We start from the raw sequence: 23,508 nt of genomic DNA on the forward strand, positions 1-23,508 counted from the left end.
ATGAAGCTAATATTTATCATTAGCTGTAATACCAGTCCAGAATGACCAGAATATACGTTAATATAAATAAAAGAAAAAAGAAGTAGGACTCTAGATGGGGCTTTCCATGTGCATTCACTGAGTAGTAGCAAAATTATCATATTTTCTATATCAGTAAAAAGCATCAAATGTGTAGGTACTTCTACCCAGAGAAACATACTGACGGCACTGACGGCTTCCTTGCCGTAATGCGCAAGCGCGTAGCATCCTTGGCGACTTAATTTAATTTTAATTTAATTTATTTATTTCAAAATATACTTATGTCTAGGTATACAAAAGTTTCGCCAAACTGTAGACAGTTTGTTGGCGAATAGTGCGAGCTAGTGCTTGGCGAGGCGTCTGCGCGGCAGCACGACCATTCAGCCTCCTTCCGACGGTAGCAGCACACCTATTAGACTGACCTTTCCAGCTTCACTGAGATAAGCTGCACAGAGCGTCTAACTGACCACAGTACCTATTATTTTTGCATTTGTTAAATTTTACCTGGATAAGTTTCGTACTTACATTATTTTGGTTCCGCGCTGCCGGCTGGCGGCGGTGGCGGGCTTGCTGCTCCTGGGACCGCGTCAGTTAGTGGGGATGGACTTGGACCCTCGACATCGGCAGCCGTCGCAGAGAGGACAGTCGTACTTGAAGGGGCCACCGTAGAGGACGGTCCCGCCTCCATAGCTGAAGCCGACGGGGCCGCAGAGTCCGGAAGGGACCCCACAGGTCTGTTCATATCTAGTATGCTCCTTTCCACTTCTTTAAATAAAATATATAGGACGTAACATATCAATACGTACCGCTTAGATTAGTAGCCGGTCCGGGAAAAGTGAGAGCGTGTAGAAGCAAGCGCTTAGGACTGTCAAATATTGTAGCCAATTGTTCAGAAAAGATAAGACACGCTTCACTTTTCTCGGACCGTAAAATGTTAGAATAATTTATCAAAGTTATTCGTATTGTGAATGGATCGTGACGTTATTGAACAATTGTTACAACTTCATCTGTAAAACGTACCTTTTCTTTTGGCTCGCAAAAACAGATTGTTTAACAGACTCCAGATTAAGATTACAACTAATAGGGACAGCTAGGTATTGCACCGTAAAACGAGGCCACACCATTTTAAAAATAAATCTTCTCACCATACTGTTTTTAGTTATACGTGTAAATATGTTAAGTCATATTTCCTTTCATTCGCCTCTTCGTATTAAACAGTGTTGATGTACCTAATTATTCTAACACGATGTGTAAACTAACCTTCGTCCTCATCATAGTCCATCATTAACATTCGATCATCAGATTCTGATAGTATCTCATCAATCCAAACTGCAATCTGCGGACAAACATTGTAAAAAAGTAATATTTTTATAATAAAGTAAATACCTACACAAATAAAAACAAGAGAAGCGTTTATATTTTGGTTACCTTATCGGACATTTCCATCATAAATTTAGCCTTGGAATTGGTACATCGTCGAGATGGAGTCCTCATTTTCATGTATCCGCATGTTTCGCCCAATATCACGTTGGACAGGCGTAGCATCCTGAAGTTTATAAGTAGTTTACAATTTAGTAAAGCATTCCTCTAATAGCAAGAGATCTAAGGTCCACCACCTTGCATTTTGGAGACAAAGCAAACCGCTTGGAACAGGTGTTCCTGGGGGTGATCTGAGCTGATTTACCCCGGTTGCCGAGAGGTCCCTCCCAGCAGGTGGGCAGGGGAGGGGGGGCAAAAGTGCCTCCGGCGCGCATCACTCTAAATTTTATATCTGCATACATCTAGCAACTATATCAAGTTTGGTGTCTTTTTCGTATAATTCGAGGATGGAGAATTCATTTCTGTGACTAAACTTTCACTCACCCATACAAAAAAATCGAGAAATTCAAAATTCAAATAAATCTTTACACTTTTTTTTTGAAAATCCTCTACAAAATTAAAACTACGAGGATTTGCTCTACAAAAAAAATACCTGTCAATAGCCTAGTTATCCTTATATATAGAATAGTAAACTTCTCAATCATTTTTCTTTTATAACTCTGTAAAAAAAAATATTTATGTCGCGCGGCGTACCTGCATTGTAAGAGCAGTATGCAGCTTTTAGGATTTTTAAGTATGTTTTGATGGTTTCTTATAAGTTATTATGCTTCTTTTTGTAGATTACATTAATATATTACTTCTGGACGTGATATATATGCAAATATAAATGAAATATATAAATAATAATAATAAGTGGCAGCACAATTCCAACAAGCCCGCGAGCTTGGTTCTCTCCCACCTTCCTTAACAACTGGTGTCACCTTCCTGCTCTTCAAGTCCGGTAGTACCACGGAAGCAAAAAACTACAGACCCATCACATGCTTGCCTACACTCTACAAGCTCCTTACATCCATTTTGAGAGCAAAAATCAATGCGCACATTGTCGCAAACAATATTTTGGCTTCCGCTCAAAATGGATGTAGGGTTGGGTCCCGTGGTACTAAAGAGCTCCTCCTCATAGACATGACCATATGCCAACAAATCCGGCGGAACAAGGGGGCCCTCTCAGCCGCTTGGATTGACTATAAGAAGGCCTATGATTCGGTGCCTCATTCATGGCTGGGGAGGGACTTAGAGCTGTATAAAGTTGATGCAGCTTTGAGAGCCTTCCTAAGCGCGTGTATGAGGCAGTGGACCACAGTCCTTCGTCAACCAGGAGGCGGGGACGACCGCTCTGGCCTGCAGGATTTTATAAGGATTGAGCGAGGAATCTTTCAGGGTGATAGTCTGAGTCCCCTGTGGTTCTGCCTAGCTCTGAATCTCCTCATGAACCTCACCCTGCTGAAAGATTTGGGACTAGGTTGCCGGCTTCGGTGAGGGAATGAATGAAGGGTGAAGTCATTTCTCACCTTTTGTACATGGATGACCTCAAATTATTTGCACAAAATAGCCAAGACTTGTTAGACCTACTGAAAACTACCGAAGTCTTCAGTAGTGCCATCAACATGGAGTTTGGTGTCGATAAATGTGCGGTTATACATGTAGAGCGGGGGAGGGTTGTAAATTCAACAAATTTACAACTCTCTGAGACAATGGCTTTCAGATCTATCTCTGAATCAGAAACCTATAAATACCTTGGTATGTCACAGTTTCTGGGTATTGAGGACGAGGGTATTAGACGGTCGGTGAAGGAGCGCTTTTTCAGTCGGCTCACAAAAGTCCTTAACAGTCTTTTGTCAGGAGGCAACAAAGTGCGTGCCTTCAACGCCTGGGTAATGCCCCTACTCACATACTCCTTTGGCATACTAAGGTGGACTCAGACCGAACTGGACGCCCTAGATCGGAGGGTCCGATCACTGCTCACCATGCATCGCATGCTACACCCACGCTCGTCAGTTATGAGATTGTACATCCCACGGAAGTGTGGAGGCCGAGGCTTCCTAAACGCTAAGGATCTCCACAACCGCCAGGTGTACAATCTCAGGAATTATTTCCTTAACAACGAGTGTGGGATGCATCGTGTTGTGGTGGCAGTAGACAGGAACCTCACGCCGCTCTCCTTGGCAAACGAGAACTGGCGCAAACCTGTGGTACTAAGTACTGCGGATCGCAAGGCGGCATGGGAGAGTAAGGTGCTACACGGGCGGTTCTACAAGGCCCTCACGGGACCCGATGTGGACCTGCTCGGGTCGGTGAACTGGTTACGATTCGGGGATCTCTTCGGAGAAACCGAGGGTTTTGCCTGTGCAATTGCGGACGAAGTAATGATGACGAACAACTATCGGAAATATATCCTGAAGGACGGTACGGTCGACATTTGTGGGGCATGCCGCCGTCCCGGAGAGTCACTCAGGCATATCATTTCCGGTTGTTCTCATCTTGCTAACGGGGAGTACTTGCACAGACATAATTTGTGCAAGCTCGTAGCCAGGATTATTCACCAGCAACTTGCTCTTCTATATGGTCTTGTGGACCGCGAAGTACCGTACTACAAGTATTTACCTGCGCCTGTTGTCGAGAATGGTCGTGCCACGCTCTATTGGGATCGATCTATCATCACTGACAGGACTATTGTAACCAATAAGCCTGACATTGTGATAATAGATCGATCGCAATGTCGGGCCGTGCTCGTTGACATCACCATCCCCCATGATGAGAATCTCGTGAAGGCCGAGAAGGACAAGTCCAGTAAGTACTTGGCTCACGAGATAACCGCCATGTGGGATGTTGATTCGACGATCATTGTCCCGATAGTCGTTTCAGTGAACAGTCTAATAGCGAAGAGTCTCGACCAACATCTTGAGAGACTCTCGCTAGGTGGTTGGATCAAGGGCCAGAAGGCGCCAGATGCAGAAGGCGGTGATCTTGGAAACGGCGCGGATAGTCCGCCAGTTCCTCTCTCTGCGGCCCTGACCACCGGCAGCTTGGGCCTTGCCCCGCTGCTGGCGGCACCCTAGGTTAGGTTTTTTATAATGTGTTTATATGTATTTTTTATTGTTTTGTAAGTGTTTTTATATTTTACTTTTATATTCATATTATAAAAAACCTAACTTAAGATGAAAGATAAATAAAGTGAATAATAATAAAATGCTTTATTGCACACTACAAAAGAAATGTTACAAAAGTATGAACAGGTACAAAAATGTAGGTAACAACAGGCGGACTTATCGCTAAATAGCGATCTCTTCCAGACAACCTTCAGATAGTGAGACGGCGGAAAAGATTCAAGTTAACGGAAGTTAAATAAAGATGTTGGGAACTAATAATACCAACGGTCCCTGAGCGCGAGCGTCGCTGCACTGCACCGCATTCACCTCCGTTTAGATACCTACACTACACGCAAATTTAGTATAATTTTTATGTATACATAGATAAGTATCTCAAAAGACGTAGAAGATAAAAGGTCACAATAACTAAATAAAAAATTGATCTGTCGTGAAACTATCCAGTAGGTAGACAACTCATTCTGCATAGGATAATCCAATATTCAGTTATATCGTACTTATTGTAAATTCCTTTATTGTTTTAAATATTTACTTTCTGTACCTACTTGCGTTATGCTGAATAATGTTTTGAAGTAAATGCGTGTCTAAACTAAATGCGTGTAGGTATACCTACTTCAGCACGGTCCGCCGTGCGACACAAAACATTTTTTTAAATACAATTATTAGTTAAAAATGGTTGATAAGTTTATTATTCTATATAGTAGAATAACTGGGCTATTCACATGTATTCTTTTTTAGAGCAGATCCTCATAGTTTTAATTATGTAGAGGATTATCAAAAAAAAAAGTGTAAAGATTTTTTTTTAATTTTGAATTTCTCGTTTTTTTTGTATGGGTGAGTGAAAGTTTAGTCACAGAAATGAATTCTCCATCCTCGAATTATACGAAAAAGACACCAAACTTGATATAGTTGCTAGATGTATGCAGATATAAAATTTAGAGTGAGGCGCGCCGGAGGCACTTTCCCCCCCCCCCCCCTGCCCACCTGCTGGGGGGGACCTCTCGGCAACCGGGCGAAATTAGCTCAGATCACCCCCAGGAACACCTGTTCCAAGCGGTTTGCTTTGTCTCCAAAATGCAAGGTCCCCTTAGAAAACGGGATCTTAGATCTAGTACTATAAAGAAAGTACCATCGGTATCTCCTCGGGGTTGTGGTGTTGGGTTAGAACTGGTGATAGTTTCTGACATTTATACGTGCATACCTACTGCATTGTAATACCCACGTACGCCGTTCTATGACTTTTTTCACCTCAAGCTTGGGACACAATATAGTTTACCTAATACCTACCGCCCGATGAAGGAGCGCCTACCGTGAGCAGTTGTTCAATGGATTCTTGCAACTTCGGGAGCGAGGGTACCTAGCTAGTATTTCTTCTGCTGGATTCATCCAAGTTTCACCGATATCCATTTCTGTTGTGCACTATTAATTAGGTACCTATCTACTTTATTTAGCTTTTATCTTTATTAATTATATTTTATGCATAATATTCATCGAGTGAGCCTACTGGATACCGCGCAAGGTCGCGTTGCGTGCTGGCTGCTGTTGCGTGTTATGAAAACAGAGACAATATGTTACCAAACGTTTACACTATCAGGGTCAAAACAGGCTTTTGTCACTCTTAACGGGCTGTAGCGATCCGAGTGGCAGAGCAAAGGGTATAGCCGGGTAAGCATGGCCAAACTGCCCTTAGCGAAAAAAACAATTTCCTTTTAATGGATTATTAACCTATGTATATGTAGTGCTTTCACCAAATATTAAGCCTGAAATGCTTCAGATTAAAAAAAAAAATGCAAAAAAAGAAAAATCATTTTTATTTTATTACAGCCAAAGTACTAATCCGATTTCTTTGTAATTTGGGTATGTTGTATATACAATTAAGGTCGCTTTCTGAAAAAAATAATATTGAATTATCTCTTAAAATAATAGTAAAAAATTGAGATGAAAATTTTCATAAAAATAAAAAAAATACGTGCGAGATAGCGACAGTTACTAAATTTACATATTTTATGTAGAATTTAATAATGTTTAACATATATTTTTTTCAAAAATTAAAATCGGGATTAACAGTGTGAAAAACTCGAATTTGTAACATCCCATAATACTCTCTCTTCATACAAGCAAAGCTAAGTAGTCATAAACGAATGAAGTATATTGTGAACGCAGTCTTTACGAATTTGAATTTAGAATGTGACGTATTTTATTCATCAAAGGAACAGACATTTTTCAATCGTTAACGCTCTGTATAAAATTCGTGCCTATTTTCCTGTTCCCGCGCTTTTTTTAGGGTTCCGTAGCCAAATGACAAAAAACGGAACCCTTATAGATTCGTCATGTCTGTCTGTCTGTCCGTCTGTCTCTCCGTCCGTATGTCACAGCCACTTTTCTCCGAAACTATAAGAACTATACTGTTGAAACTTGGTAAGTAGATGTATTCTGTGAACCGCATTAAGATTTTCACACAAAAATAAAAAAAAAAACAATAAATTTTTGGGGTTCCCCATACTTCGAACTGAAACTCAAAAATTTTTTTTTTTCATCAAACCGTATGGGTTTTGTGTGGGATATCTATGGATAGGTCTTCAAAAATGATATTGAGGTTTCTAATATCATTTTTTTCTAAACTGAATAGTTTGCGCGAGAGACACTTCCAAAGTGGTAAAATGTGTGTGTTCCCCCCTGTAACTTCTAAAATAAGAGAATGATAAAACTAAAAAAAATATATGATGTACATTACCATGTAAACTTCCACCGAAAATTGGTTTGAACGAGATCTAGTAAGTAGTTTTTTTTTATACGTCATAAATCGCCTAAATACGGAACCCTTCATGGGCGAGTCCGACTCGCACTTGGCCGCTTTTTAAATCTCTGAATGCCGTTCGCCCTAGCCGCATACAGCCACGGAGTTTAAGGTCCGCGCTCAGCGAAATAAGTCGCGTTCTAAATTCAAATTGCGTTGGGAATATAACTTTCTAGTATAACGTACAAGTTATTTTGTATGAAGAGAAGGTATTATGGGATGTTACAAATTCGAGTTTTTAACACTGTTAATCCCGATTTTAATTTTTGAAAAAAATATATGTTAAACATTATTAAATTCTACATGAAATATGTAAATTTGGTAACTGTCGCTATCTCGCATGTATTTTTTTTATTTTTCTGAAAATTTTCATCTAAATTTTTTACTATTATTTTAAGAGATAATTCAATATTATTTTTTTCAGAAAGCGACCTTAATTGTATATACAACATACCCAAATTACAAAGAAATCGGATTAGTACTTTGGCTGTAATAATATAAAAATGATTTTTCTTTTTTTGCATTTTTTTTTTAAATCTGAAGCATTTGAGGCTTAATATTTGGTGAAAGCACTACATATACATAGGTTAATAATCCAGTAAAAGGAAATTGTTTTTTTCGCTAAGGGCAGTTTGGCCATGCTTACCCGGCTATACCCTTTATCAAACGTACCCGTCAGCCAGCGTGTACCGTCCGGGACGGGACAATCTCTGTTGGATGCCGCGCGCGAACGCCACGGTCGCATTACGCGCCCATAAGAAGCGTTTGTCCGTCACCACCGCGTGCGTGTCCTTCTTTAAGAGGCTGCAGTGAGCCCTGGTGGATGACATAACATTATTTGAGGAACCTGTTTAACATCAAATATTACGGAGAGTTTTGGTGCCACCCGTAGTATTAATGAAGGGGTAATAGGGGTTTAGGACAATGGTTTTGGGTTTTACAATGACAAACTAGAGATTCATAAATTTCTCCTCCAACAAATCAGGTGCCTCCCGATAAGTATTAATGAAGGGGTAATAGGGGTTTAGGACAATGGCTTTGGGTTTTATAATGACAAACTAGAGATTCATACATTTCTCCTCTAACAAATCAGGTGCCACCCGACAAGTATTAATGAAGGGGTAATAGGGGTTTAGGACAATGGTTTTGGGTTTTATAATGACAAACTAGAGATTCATAAATTTCTCCTCCAACAAGTGCCACCCGACAAGTATTAATGAAGGGGTAATATGGGTTTAGGACAATGGTTTTGGGTTTTATAATGACAAACTAGAGATTTTAACTAATATGCTATTTTAATTCAGATGTTGTATTTAATTTTAATCTTATTGTCTATTGAACGCTTTTTAAGCAAAGAGCTAACACAATTTACTTACGCATTCTTCTTCTTAGTTTTGCGGCAATTGACAAAGTATTCATACGCCTGATCGGGCTTGAACGGCTCGTCGGCGTTGAGCATGTTCCGGAACCGTTCTATCTATAGGATTAAATACAAACTCTTAGGGTAGGATAGTTTTAAGGAACGGCATTTAAGTTACTATAAGAGTTATTGTATTCGGTGATATACGGCAGAACATGTGTTGGAATATGTTCGCAAGAAGACCCGTTACGAGCTGAAGGTGTTCCAGCTGCGATCGTGCCATTATGTGCACTTTCAGCTCGTCCGAGGCGCGTGTGTAGCGGCCGCTGCTGTAAACCATCGCCAGCGCGGTAATGTGTGATTGTGATATTTTGGCGGTTACGTGGGAATCGGCCGAATCCTACATCAGAACAGGTGGCGCAGCAAAAGACTATTTTGTCGCCAAAATGAGATATAAGGTACAAGGGTAGGTAATGTACCTATCTATAGGCCGATGTTGGCTGAACGTAAATAATTCATGATTTTTTTACATCTTTAAAAACTTACTGTTTCAGGCGGCAATAAGTCCGCATGTTCTCGCCACAAGTAGATGACGTTGCGACGGCGCGGCTTGGCCAGCCTCTCGAGGCGGTCGGTGAGCACCGCGCCGTGCCGACGAAGGCAGCGAGCATGCGCCCTCATGGCGCGTCGGGACATCTTCACATCGGTTACTTTGGGTGTTCTAAAACAGAATAACATCAAATATGCTCCTATATGAGTACCAGAGTGTTTGAAGTTAAATTGCTATATAACTATCTGTCAGTGCCTATCTACAAAAAAGTTTAATACTGGGGAAGGCAGGAACCTTTTTGTGGAGTGTGTCCATTGTGAGTCATTTGCATATATTCTAGCGCCGAAGATCGAGATCTAGATATCTAGCTGGCTTATGAGAGGGCAGCGTACTGAAGGATGAAGACATCAGAATACCGAAGAAATCGGACTGTTCTCCAGTAGGTACGCGGTCAACACTGATAGTCCGGCAGGTCATCAAAAAATACCAGAAATATATACCTAATATTATCAGTAACTATTTTGTTTTCCTAAAAATATAATAATTACTAATATTATGTGACATTTACCTTGGTCTAGCCAATATATCTCTACAATATATACGAGGGCTGTTTGATAAGTACCCGTTTATGAAAAAAATAATCAGTTGTTTTTGTTTATATGCATTTATTTTTCTTCATAGTCTCCTTTTAACTCTATACACTTGTTCCACCTATATTCAAGCTTCAATAAACCATCCAAAAAGTATGATTTCGGAAAGTCATTAAAATAGGCCTCTGTGGCGGCAATGACTTCGTCATTTGATCCAAATCGCTTACCACCGAGCCATTTTTTCAGGTTGGGAAACAAAAATAAATCGCATGGGGTCAAATCTGGAGAATACGGGGGGTAAGGCAATAGGGCGTAGCGTAATTGTGTTAATTTAGCCATCACAACTCTAGACGAATGAGCTGGTGCGTTGTCGTGATGAGACAGTACTTTTTTATTTTTTAAATGGGGTAGTTTGTCCTTCAACCCAGCGTCAAATTCATCCAATAACTTGGCATAGTACTGCCAGGGGGGTGTCACTCCGCAGTTTAGGTACATTTGGCCGGCGCGCCCAACGGACGGGCGTAAGGCAGTGGGCTGCCGCTCGGCTCGCACGATAGTCGTGTCACGTGGCGCTCGCGCAATATTGAAAAGACGGTGGACATAATGGCTTCGAAACCTAAATCTCGATCTAATCCGTATAAAACATATTGTTCTGTTTACGGATGTCTTAGTACCTAATAGCTAAAATAAACATCCTACATTTATTGAATATTGGTTGTTTATTAGGAACTGACCGACATATTTTCAAAGGAATACGGCTGTGGCATACCTACTTCCGTGAGAATCAGACATACTATCTCCGAATAAAAAAAATATGTTTACAGAATGAACGTTTCGAATTCCTACATATTTATCTTAAAATAATAAATCAGTAGGTATAGGTACAAAAACTTGTCAAGTGATAACCCCGTGCCGATGGTCATAAAACTGCGGCGCGCAAAGAACATTCACGGTTCGTGCGCGGTTATAAGTTTCAATTTTGCTTGCAGGCGGCGATATAGGTATAATTTTATACCTAAAACTGCCTTTCGTGAAGGAGTGAATTTTCTGTACGGTAGTACTATTAGTTATTCTGTGGTACTGCCCTGTTATCGTTTTCCCCTTTTCTAAGAACTCAATATGTATAATACCCTGCGAATCCCAAAAAACGGTCGCCATGACCTGTCATGATTTTTGGTAATTATATCAAAAAGTGTAAGCAAATATGAATTTTACTTGGTAACTTTCTGAAAATACCTGAATTTAATATTAGGGTAATGGGTAATGTTTAATGACTTACCTGGCAACACTTGAGTTAGCAAGTGGTAGGGGTAAGTGGGAGTTAAACGGACAGTTGTGCAGACTCGTTCACTTGGATTGGGGAGTCAAAGAGAGAACATCTTGATGGTAACGGGTGAGCAAAGTTAAAGAGGCACCACCATTTTATAATTAGAACAATCATAGATAAATTTATAATATTTCAGAAGTGTTAACGTACCACTAACCCACAATAAGATTTTTAGATTCGATCGGTAGAATAAAAACGTAAGTTGTCTTTATTTTATTTCAATAGTAGGTACCTAAGTACCTACATAATGGATTGATTTTATGAACCTCGAGTAGTTTATGTGTTTCGAATGCAGTTTTGTAGCTGTAAGAAGCTTAGACTTTCTTTACATTGTTGCTTTGTAGTGTTGTTTTAAATTATCAAGATATTTTAATGCAAAAAAAAAAATATAAGGTAGTTTTATTATACATGAGTGGTAGTTGTATAATCAGCGACAAAGTAAAATTTTACATCAATTCATTGTAAAAGTATTGAGTTTAGTTTGGTTTGTTTTAATGAAGGTAGGTAACCTACATTTTGCTAACGGTAAAAAGTTATATATTTAATTATATACTCTTAGATGGATGAGTAATTAGAGTATCTGATCTAGGTACGTGTTCTTTGCAAAAGTATTTGGAATATAACCATAATTTTCGATATCATTTGAATGGTACAATTATTTTAGTCGGTTGCTATTACGACATCTACCTACAATGAAATTATAATTATTGTATTAGTATTAAAGCGGCAGACTTTTGATTTTGGAATGAGTTCATAAGTTAATAGTTATGTACCCGTCGATTTAATGGCTATTTAGCACAGATTATTGTTTTATATGTACCTATTATCTACTATAAATGATCAAAATTATTGTCATCAAATTGCAACGTCGTAAGAAAATTGATACATTTATGAGTAGATAAGTACATATTTGAAATGCCTATTATTTTGATCTTTTTGTGTTTTATGATTACAGATTGATGTGTGGGCTTGTGCTGGTGATCAGTGATCGGAAATTTGTGCTATTGAATTATGTCTTATTTATTTCATAAAATATAGTACATGTGTAGCATATCGCGGTTAATTGGGACGGAATAAGCCTTGTTCATTGAAACTGAACTGATTAACTATAACCTATAGTTTTTGTCCAGCAATTTTTAGTGACAACGGTACTTTGTTCCTCTCGGTTAAAGCCTATTTGATTTTTTTTTGTCATATGCAAACTAATAATATTTTATGATACAATATAATCATTACAATTAATTTAAATGAGTACCGTATAAGTAGTATTGTGCAATGCAGTGCATTTACGAAATAAATATGACATTAGTAAGATAACAATAGCACAGGGATCCTGATACTTTAAATCGACGTTAATATGAGCTTGCCGCGTAGCCAAAATGCCAATCGCTTACGCTTCGTAGCGATCGAAACGCAACTGTCACTGTCGCACTAATATGGAAGAGTGATAGAGAGACACAAAGCGTTTCGTTGTCGAAGCGATAGCGAATGTAACCTTGGCTAGGCCAGCTTGTGTCATTTGTGTTTGACGTGAAGGCGTCTTTTGTGTGACGTGGAGGCGTCTTTTGTGTGACGTGGAGGCGTCTTTTGTGTGACGTGGAGGCGTCTTTTGTGTGACGTGGAGGCGTCTTTTGTGTGATGTGGAGGCGTCTTTTGTGTGACGTGGAGGCGTCTTTTGTGTTTGACGTGGAGGCGTCTTTTGTGTGACGTGGAGGCGTCTTTTGTGTGACGTGGAGGCGTCTTTTGTGTTTGACGTGGAGGCGTCTTTTGTGTGACGTGGAGGCGTCTTTTGTGTGACGTGGAGGCGTCTTTTGTGTGACGTGGAGGCGTCTTTTGTGTGACGTGGAGGCGTCTTTTGTGTGACGTGGAGGCGTCTTTTGTGTGACGTGGAGGCGTCTTTTGTGTGACGTGGAGGCGTCTTTTGTGTGACGTGGAGGCGTCTTTTGTGTGACGTGGAGGCGTCTTTTGTGTGACGTGGAGGCGTCATTTGTATGACATGGAGGTGTCATTTGTGTGTGACGTGGAGGCGTCATTTGTGTGACGTGGAAGCGTCACTTGTATGACGTCATTGAAGCTGAATTTTTGACGTTGGGGCGTCATTGAGGTTAAGTTCTATATGACACGAAAGTGCGTCATTTGTACTACTTAAGCATGCGTTATTGGAGTTTCGTTTTGTGTAACGCGGGTATGCGTCTGATGAAGATGACTTTTTATTTAAATTTGAAAATTTAGAGATGTTTGGAACAAGTAAAATACATAGTATAGCGCGCGTGTACGTTATTGAAAGTTAAAAAATAAACTGATGTGGATCTGACAGGCTAATGTTGATCATTTATTGCAGATCATGTTAAAATGTTTATAGTGGAAAAAAGTAGGCATAGATATCGTGAGAGTGCAGAGGATTTATGTCGTACTAGCGACAGCTCCACAGATTTTTTTATTAATATTCTGGTAGTTCTTGTTGTGTTTTTGTGATAACAAGCATTTTGAATCTATGTAAGACTGAGTCTGGAAGGTTGTAATGTAAAGACATGAAAAGGGTTTGAGTACTTACATTTCAAGAATTTTAAATATTTCACGGATAAGTACGTGTATTATTTCGATCGGGTTGCGCAGTAAATGTTAATGTCTTATTCCTCTTTTAAAATGTCGACGTGGTTAATGAGAGATACTGCAAATAGTTTCAACATAATGAACAAATTGAAATAACATTAAGAACAGTATGGGAGTAATTCTCTTAAAAAGGACAGAAGTTAATGACAAGTAAAACTTTACCAACCATATGACTTGGTCAGTCTAATAGGATGAGTTCGGAGTTGATTTTTTGATCCCTGTCTTGTGCGAGTGATCTGTTTGCACGGAAATGTAGTTATGTTTTCATTAACGTGTTTTGCAAAGTCATATTAAATGTATTGAGAAGGAAGTGTAAGAATTTTGTTTATTTTAAAATGATCATGTGCTGGAGTACGAGGTGGAACAAACGAGATACGAGAAACGTTGAAAGCATCAAAGGAAGTTGATATTGGTTTTGACCTGCTCAAATAGGAGTGAGGGGTCAAGGTGACTGAGAATTGTTGAATGAATTGTGAAATGGGGTCAATGAAAATTTACAGAGTTAGTTAAAATGTCACATTTGTGCTAACTTTATAACAAAGTTTAGAGAATATTTTTTTATACCAGAGAACTCTTGTCATTGGCGGAAGATTGAAAAGAGTAGTTGGTTTTTACCTCATCGGATTTTTCTAATGAATATATTTTGACTATGAAATGAATTCAATAAAATAATATCTGTGTTGAATATTAAATACAATGATCTTTTTGAAGCTATAGTTGACTGATTGATGTCACAAAACTGTTTGATTAGTTAGAATTTTTCACACTAACGCAATTGGCAAGAACTTATTGTATAAATTAAATTAGTATATGTACATGCCATAAGTGAGTGGTAGTTAAAATATTTCAAACCCATTTTAATGAACTATGAAGCAGTAAATGTTCAAAAACTAACTATAAGTAAACATTTTTTTTTAACATTACGAAATAGTCGTTTCAAAATTAGTGGTGATAATGAATGTAATTTTTAAAGTAAAAACTTCTTTGGCGGCGCCGAGCATTTTTTGTGATGAAAAAAAAAATGTTAAACTCGCGAGAGCGTAAGACGTAAGATTCGTAAAACGTGGGACGGGCACGTGGCCTGGTCGAGGGAACAGTCCATCCATCCATTGTAACAGTACAATGTCATTGAGTTCTTCTTTGTTGATTTGAATTGAATGCCATCTGGTGACTTTCCTTCTAGCTGGTACTGGTATGGCTCGAGTACTGACAGCGATGTGTTTGGGGGTTTCAAGTGATGAGACGTAATAACGCTGGATGGCGTTGGCCTCAATTGAGACAATTGTCATTTTGCACTGGTCATTGAGTTTTCGCTGCTGGCGCTCCCTGGGTGCGTCTTCTTATACTGTATGCAGTTGTTTTTTTTTTTCTCTTTAAGTTGCGTTACCTATGGAAACATAAGGAACATTTTTTAGTATCTGTTCCGCAATAACTTTGGTACCTAATACCTATACATACAACGTTATTCTGATCTTTGTGAAGTTTGATACGATTATAGCTTTATAGCTAGCAGGATTATTAAATTGAGAGAGTTACCTATATGCAATTGACTCAGAGGTCTTGATGTAAGTATTAGTGGTGATCTCGATGACGATAAGGTGCGATCGAGTTTGGTGTCATGTAGGGGTTGGGCTTGATTTCCTCTCTTACAAAATAGTATTTAAGTATCGTTACATGCGGTCTCGAAATATTTTGAAATAAAAATGTACTTTCTCTATGATTGAAAGTTTGATGCGAGTTTATTTTTGAAACTTAGAATATCCAAATGAAAAAAAAAGCTCTAGTAAATTAGATATCAATGTCAAAAGGTATTTTATTTTTAGTTGTCTGTACGTCTATATGAAGAATATTTAGGGTTATATACAGTTACAAATCACGTTATAAAAGCGAAATTGTAGAAATGGCTGAGTTTGTGAAGAAGTTTAGAGCTACAGCCTCTAGATACGTAATAATATGTTTGAAGCATAGAAATAATAAAGTACATGTATAGTCGTAAATTAAAAAAAATAATATTTGAATTAGGTATTTGACTTAGATTTTGGTTAGAGACATGAAATAGGTAACATTCATTGCCTATGCGTGATTTCAGTAACTGATTTGCTTTTAAATTATGCGAATTGTGAGATTAGTCGTATTTATGCCAGTGTCTAACTCTAAACATACTCTGCTTGATTATTATTGATTTGTTAATCGATTTAAAACAGTGTCTAGAAGAATAGTTTATCTAAATGATGGGATAGCATTAGTAGTTGTTAATAACTGTTCTAGCATATCTAGAAAGGGTTATATAGGGTAACATATACATCAATGATCGAGACATCCAAAATTAAAACCATCCTATCTCTCTCGTATTCAAAGTTATGATTGTGATGTTTCATTCGTATCAGGATCAGGATAAAAAAAAATGTAATTCAAAATTCATAATTTTCATAAGTTGTAGTTGGTATATCACATGACTTTCCACATTTCCGCTTTTAATATCTAGTTTCTGTATTATTTACGTTCTATTTTCAAAAAGTTAATTTCGTGTCATTGTGTCGTGGTTCATTTATTTATTAATGAAACACTTACATTTTGAAGTTCATCTTAACAGAGGTAATAAAATAATATTGAAACGGTTATTGATTAGGTACTTAACATATGTCGGTACGCTTAAAAAATGTATGTCACATAAAATTGTTTACTTCAAATTGAATTTTAATACTGTCAATAGAGTTGAATATTATAATTGCCATAAATGGCTTTATATGCACTATAGATAGGTACTTAAAATCAATTAAGTTAGTATGAAAGAAGAAACCAATTGCACCAATAAGATTGGTTTCGTCAGAAATGTTTGCATTGATTTGAAAAATCTGCTATCTTTGCATGATTGCTGTGAGAAATAATATTGAAAGAGTGTGAAGAAACATGTTTTTTTTTGGAAAGCTTACTTTGATTAAAAACAAAAAAAAAAGATAAATTGCCATCTTTAGAAGACTGCTGTAACGAATGATATCAAAAGGGTGTGTACAAAATGCAAATCTTCCGTTTGGTCCGACCAGTTGATTTATTTCTGTTACAATAGATGAAATAAAATATATCTTCAAGAAAAACTGGTAAATTATTAGATATATTGGGTGTCAAATAGACTTTGAAATTTAGAAAATGCATCAAAATATTGGACATTATACAATTATTTAATATTATTTGCAAAAATAAAAATCTACAATTATGCATGATAAAATTGATAAAGTCTGCGTTTTCCTACTGAAACCTGTCTCAAGTGTTTCTGTCGACTTTGAGTTTAATATTCGGAAACAGGTTAGCAAGGTTATATGCTAATAAAATAAAGAAAATATGTATATCTTAAGTAACACCAATAGCTAAAGACCTGTAACGTACGAGCTGAAAATAGTATTACAGTTAAAAATCATAAACGATAAATAATGAAAACATTTTTTTTACTATAAATGTAGCAGCTACGCTTTTGTAAGTTTGAGAATTGTTTTTATCCCGTTTTTTTTTGGGTACCTATTCGGAAATAAACATACCAATATGGATTTACACTCAAGAGTACCCTAGTACATACATACTCGTTGATACTATAAAGCATAAAGGGGATTGTAACAGGCCAAGTTTCTTCCTAGAGAGGTACCAAAATCTGATTTATTTGTATATATTAAAATTTAAACTTTTAAAGGTACAATATCATATTTTACTTGAAGACTATCGAATTCATTGAATAAAATCTATTTATTGCATAAACTTATATCGCTGTATGATGAAAAATGTTTTAAGCGTTTGTAAGACACGTAGTAAACATCAAGTAAATAATTAACTACAAGTCAAATTCTCATAAAGCTAAACATATGCAATTGACAGTAAACATAAAGAAAGGAAAGAACTGAAGGCCGAATGTCATGATAGACGCGAGCTCAAACATATTGATTTAAAACAAAGTTTACACATTTAATGTTATTGTTTACAACTAGGTATAAGAAGCTGAATAAGCATTTCGATCTCAGAGGAATTTCATGGAGTAGGTACGATTTATTTCAGTGTATAAGAAATGTTTTATAAGTGTTTCTAAAGGCGCTTTCTTAGCTATTTTCTTTTCAACCTTAAATTGAGTTTCGTGCGCCGGAGTCATGCACGAAGTAGGATGGCCGAATGTCATGATTTTTGGTAATTATATCAAAAAGTGTAAGCAAATATGAATTTTACTTGGTAACTTTCTGAAAATACCTGAATTTAATATTAGGGTAATGGGTAATGTTTAATGACTTACCTGGCAACACTTGAGTTAGCAAGTGGTAGGGGTAAGTGGGAGTTAAACGGACAGTTGTGCAGACTCGTTCACTTGGATTGGGGAGTCAAAGAGAGAACATCTTGATGGTAACGGGTGAGCAAAGTTAAAGAGGCACCACCATTTTATAATTAGAACAATCATAGATAAATTTATAATAGACCTTTCCAGCCGATGGAACGATTTTTGCTATCTTTCGCGCAGGTTCACCCGGTAAAATCCACTGCTTCGACTGCCCTTTCATTTCCGGGGGGTAGTGGTGACCCACGTTTCGTCTACAGTCACGAAACGACGCAGAAACTCCTTCGGGTTACGTTTGAACACGGCCAAACACTGCTCCGAAGTAGTCAGTCGGTTCCGTTTTTGCTCCTCCGTGAGTAAACGCGGCACCCACCTCGCCGATACTGTCTTCATACCCAATTTTTCTTCTAATATGTTTTGTACCCGCTCGATTGGAACATTTACAGCATCAACGATTTCTCGAAGTTCAATTTGGCGGTCGGCTAAAACGATATTTTCAATTTTCTTAACCATATCGTCTGTAGTCACCTCAATTGGGCGGCCTGGGCGATCCTCATCAAAGACGGTTGTTCTCCCCCGCTTAAACTCGTTAAACCAGTATCTGACGGTTGTCATAGAAGGAGCACATTCATGGTAAACCGCTTGCATTCTTACTTTTATTTCATCACATGTTTTTCCTTCCAAAAACAAGAATCTAATTACAGACCGATACTGCTCTTTCTCCATTTTCACAATTTTAAGTTCACGCTTTCACTGAATCGCTGTCAAATGAGAAAAAAACAAAAGAATGCTGTTTTTTTTTTAAATTTTCCCACCTCTGAAAAATGGCTTAAAACGATTGTATCATTGATATAGTATAAAGAACTGGATACCCAATCAGCCGCCAAAAATGGCCCCACAAAAGTAATGTCAAAACAGATCATGCATTACTTTTTCGTTTAGTCTTGTTTGAAACGCTCAAATGTGAAGTTGTCAACAATTACGAAATGTGCCGTTAAAATATGTAAAAATAACAATAATAAAACAAGGGAAAAGGATGGAATGTATTTCTTTCGGTTAGTTCTTTGGGTAGCATTACATAATTTATGTAATCAGGTGGTAATTTTATGGTTTTGAATAAATTAATTTGTTAGTACCAAAGAAGGGATGTCAAGGAACAAAAATCTAATGAGTTGATGTGAGGTCAATATTTTTTTATATTTTTATATGGAATTCATAAGGAATAATATTATGTTTAAATTCAAGATTTTCAAGAAAACCTATGCGACGTGCAAAGTGGACTGCTATTTAATTATAGCAAGAGATAGGGGTGATGAAGTTTTAAACAAGGCAAAACGGCACTTGTGTGTTCGGCCCATTTCCCTGTTTCCGACATATACACCACCAATAAGGGCTTATATCGACTAACTGTAAATGCTAAACCTGTCTGAACACAGTGACAACCACAGGATTTTTTTTATAAAGTATAGGTAGACTTTATAAAAAAAAATCCAATCAGTACCTAAATGTCCCCGTGCACCCGTGCTATGAGTAAATGTAGATCTTAACCCGTGGAGCGCCCCAAAATTACCATAGTATGGAACTCCTCTATACTAGTTACTGGCACACGTGTCTTGTTAGGGCGCTCCACGGGTTAAATACACAGTTATTTAATAAGTAGAATTTATTTCAAGGAAATAAGTATTTAAAGACGTATACTTACGAATTAAAAATTTAATTTGTTTGAATTTGAACCACGAATTAATTTTATTTGAGCTCGCGATTAAATTAAATTTGTTTTATTTATTACTTCAATTGGTTTCCTGTACAGTAATACACATTAAAGTGTACCAAAGTGACTCCATTCGTTAATTATTCTCGTTTGACGTTGTTTGACGTAAATACGTTACGTTTAGTGCCATCGGACTAAATTTTTTAACAGTGTTGGTACTTATGTTTGCAAATTTGACACTTAATGCTTACGACATTAAGCTCTTTTCTGTACGAAACATTTATCTTGACTCAAAATTTACGTAAGCGTTTTTATCATCAATGCAAATAGTGCGAAACGTCATTGGGATCCACATTTCTTGACGTTTTTGTTCTGCTTTGTGTGTCTATTTCTTTTATATTAAGTCAGTGGATTGTATACATATTTTCGGCCCGTGATATTAATACATTTGGAAAACGGGTACTTATCAAACAGCCCTCGTATGGCTTGGTTATTGTCAGATACTCAGATACCGCTGGAGTGACGAAGCGCAAAAAGACCTGTCCGCCCTCGGAGTACCCAACCGGCGCGAAGTGGCACAGAATAGGGCAGAGTGGCGCTCTCTTGTGTCAGAGGCCAAGATCCTCTTTGGGTCACTGAGCCAGTGATGTATGTATGTACCTTGGTCTAGCAGGTTTTGGCAGCGCGCGCGCCGGCGGGCGGAACACAGATTTGTGCTTCACGCTCAGGCTGCGGCCAGCGTCGATGGTCTCGGCCACCGAGGGCGGGGCGGGGGTGGCCTCGTAGGGCGGGTACGGCGGGTACTTGGCTATAATAAGGAAATAACATAGGATATAAGATAAGATACAATTTATTTCATTGATAAATATAGTAAGAGAACTTTGTCGGTATTTTGAACGAAATACCTCATCTATATTAGGTACTTACCGCATCACTATTTTCAAAGTTCAAAGTGTTTTTATTTGTGAGTATATGTCAAACTGATTACAGTGGCGGTAAATAAATATTTGTGAATCTTAATAGGCGCTTTTCGCTACAAGGGCATTTCTAATATTTAAAGTTGTACCCCCAACTTGCATTTTAGATTAGGTATGGAATTTTTATATTAATTCCACTCAGATCGATCCTAATACAAGAAAAAGTGTCCCCAAAATTCCATACAATTTTTTTTGGTCCGTTTTGTTACGGTCATAGAAGGTTGTATGAAAACCGTGACCAAACGGACCAAAAATGTTGGGGACACGTTTATTCTCAGTAAAAATTAAGTAAAAATAATATAAAAATTCCCAATTCTAACACAAAAAATGTTGACCTGGTACAACTTGAAATAGAAATGCCCACAAACGAGGGGCCCTTGTTATCGGCTACGCTCGTAGCTCGCGCTGGTAGTGATGAGCTACGGTCGTAGCGCTACGTCGTAGCCGATAATATGGATTTCCTGGTATGTAGCGAATATTCTTGGTAGAGGCAACGTGTCGTGATTATCGCTGAATGGGTTAAGTAAGAGATGGATAGATGATAATCAGTTTGAAACAACGGTTTGGTGATCAAAATGTTTAGGCGTTATTTTCGAGAATCATGTTATTCTTATTTAAGGTGTCTATGACGGACTAATGGTCCACGACTCCACGAGCTGAATTAAGTACTTATCTATTGATGGATCATGATTATGTAACTATAAGCAGCAATTAGGTTTTAGGCATTAGATAGCTAGGTCATTTATATTAGGTAGGTACTAGCTGTTACCTCTTAGGCCCACTTGCACCATCACACTAACCCGGGGTTAAGCGATTAATCGTTAACCCAGTGTCAAATTGTACTGGTGACCATGGTAACTCCAGGTTTGACTGGTTAACCCGGGTTAGTGAAATGGTGTAAGTGGGCCTTAAGAACTTATTTAGGGTTTTTTCCAATAGGTAAAGTGTCCATACCGGTTATACGTGAGTAAAAGAGATCTACGTTTTCTTTCCTCCTCAACTATAAATTTGGTTTGAATAAGTAGATAGATTAACATAATACTTACAACCCATCTTAACGCTCCAGTAATTAGAATGTTAAATTTGGAAACAGTCCTGTTACGTTTTCAAACGTAACTTTAAAAATTCTTGAAACAGTTGGGTAACACCGCAGCTTGCATTTTTCATAATGACAGTTGGAGAAGAATTATGCATTCGTCTTCTTTGTAGCTATGGTTTTTCCAGCCAGGTTTCACAAAGATGAAAACTTTTTTCGAAATAGAAATATACTTGGTCAAGCAGATCTTGTCAGTAGAAAAAGGCGGCAAATTTGAAAAATGTAGGCGCGAAGTGATATCGTCCCATAGAAAATTTGAATTTCGCGCCTTTTTCTACTGACAGGATTTGCTTGACCAGCTATATCTTTTGATAGCGTTTTTGAAGTGAAAACTTCTTTAGCGGCGCTGTGCACTTTTTGAGGTGGGGAAAAAATGTTAAACGCGAGACAGCGTAAGACGATCACGTGACCGTAAGACGGATACGTGACCGTAAGACGGAACGTGACCTGATCGAAAAACTGTTAAGTACATATAATGTCATGGAGTTTTTCTTTATTGATTTAAATGCCATCTAGTGAGTTTCACTCAAACTGGTATTAATGTAACTCGAGTACTAACAGTGATGTGTTTAGGGGTTTCAAGTAATTTTTCTCTGTTTGGAAAGCTATTTCCGTGAGTAGAAAAGGCGGTAAATTTAAAAAATATACACGGTGCGAACGGTTTCCTATTTAAAAATAATAATTTCGCGCCTTTTCCTGCTGACAAGGTGGGTTTGCTAGACAAATGGATTTCTAGACAAATGGATTTTTTCACAGCTTTAATAGTACTGGCCGTGGCCTGAGAAACGATACATTCTTTTGAGAAAGAGGGTTTTGTTGACAGACAGGCAGACGAAGAAGTTATCCCACGTACTTATCCTGTTATGAGCTTATGAGTATAAGGGCTCCTATTTTTTTTAAAGGGATAAGTCGGTACCTAATATTTATTAAAACCAAATAAAAAAACTGGGAAAAATATATGACTTTTAATATAAATTATTAATATTATTATGCTTAAAATTATAAATAATTATTACATTTATACATACCTATAGAGTAAGACCAAAGAAAGTCTGCAGCGCAATAATTTCACAGCGAATTAAAAAACTATATATGGCAATGTTTTTTAGCAGTCAGTAAACGTCATTCACTATGGTATGTGTTTGTCAAAATCGTTTAAATATTCGTTGTGATTTGTGATGAACGGAAAAAACATGGTGAAACCTTACAAAACCGGCGTGCGGGAGTTACTTTTCCACGTGAATATATAATAATTTTACACCAGCACGAGGCGATTCAAGCTCAAAAACGACAATGTTTACAAAATTTGTAGTTGATGGCGGGTAAGTGGAAGGAAACATCTTAATACTTGCACCATATTATGTACATAATATAATATTGGTTTAGACTAAGGTTTCACAGCAAATTGAACACACCTAATAACTAATAGGTATAGGCATACTTAGCTTATGAACTTCCTCTAACATTTCGAGAAACTCATTGGTACTAGCTGGGTTTCGAGCTCGAACACACAGCCTCTATGCTTATGCTTACGGCATGGGTACCTACTAGTTAAAGCTTAAATTTATTCTTAATATATGTTTATTGTTTTACTGGTTTATTTAGTTTTTCCGCAAACCGAAGTTCGCAATTTGCGGGCAATTTCTCTGTCAATCTAAATACGCCTTGATGGGAGT

At 37.7% G+C, this 23,508-nt stretch overlaps 1 protein-coding gene across 1 annotated transcript in view; it reads right to left on the reverse strand.

The window, feature by feature from the left end:
- Positions 1-21,912, reverse strand: part of LOC134647534 (uncharacterized) — an 88,959-nt gene extending 67,047 nt beyond the window's left edge. Inside the window, exons 1-8 of the mRNA XM_063501886.1 lie at positions 21,783-21,912; positions 20,420-20,567; positions 9,206-9,380; positions 8,676-8,776; positions 7,972-8,115; positions 1,447-1,564; positions 1,279-1,354; positions 565-783 (exon numbers count right to left, since the gene is read on the reverse strand). Of these exons, the coding sequence (XP_063357956.1) occupies positions 565-783; positions 1,279-1,354; positions 1,447-1,564; positions 7,972-8,115; positions 8,676-8,776; positions 9,206-9,380; positions 20,420-20,567; positions 21,783-21,789 (988 nt within the window). The 5' untranslated portion in view covers positions 21,790-21,912. The remainder of the gene's footprint in view (positions 1-564; positions 784-1,278; positions 1,355-1,446; positions 1,565-7,971; positions 8,116-8,675; positions 8,777-9,205; positions 9,381-20,419; positions 20,568-21,782) is intronic.
- Between the last annotated feature and the right edge of the window lie 1,596 nt (positions 21,913-23,508).

Source organism: Cydia amplana, chromosome 4, assembly GCF_948474715.1.
Source record: "Cydia amplana chromosome 4, ilCydAmpl1.1, whole genome shotgun sequence".
Lineage (NCBI taxonomy): Eukaryota > Metazoa > Arthropoda > Insecta > Lepidoptera > Tortricidae > Cydia > Cydia amplana.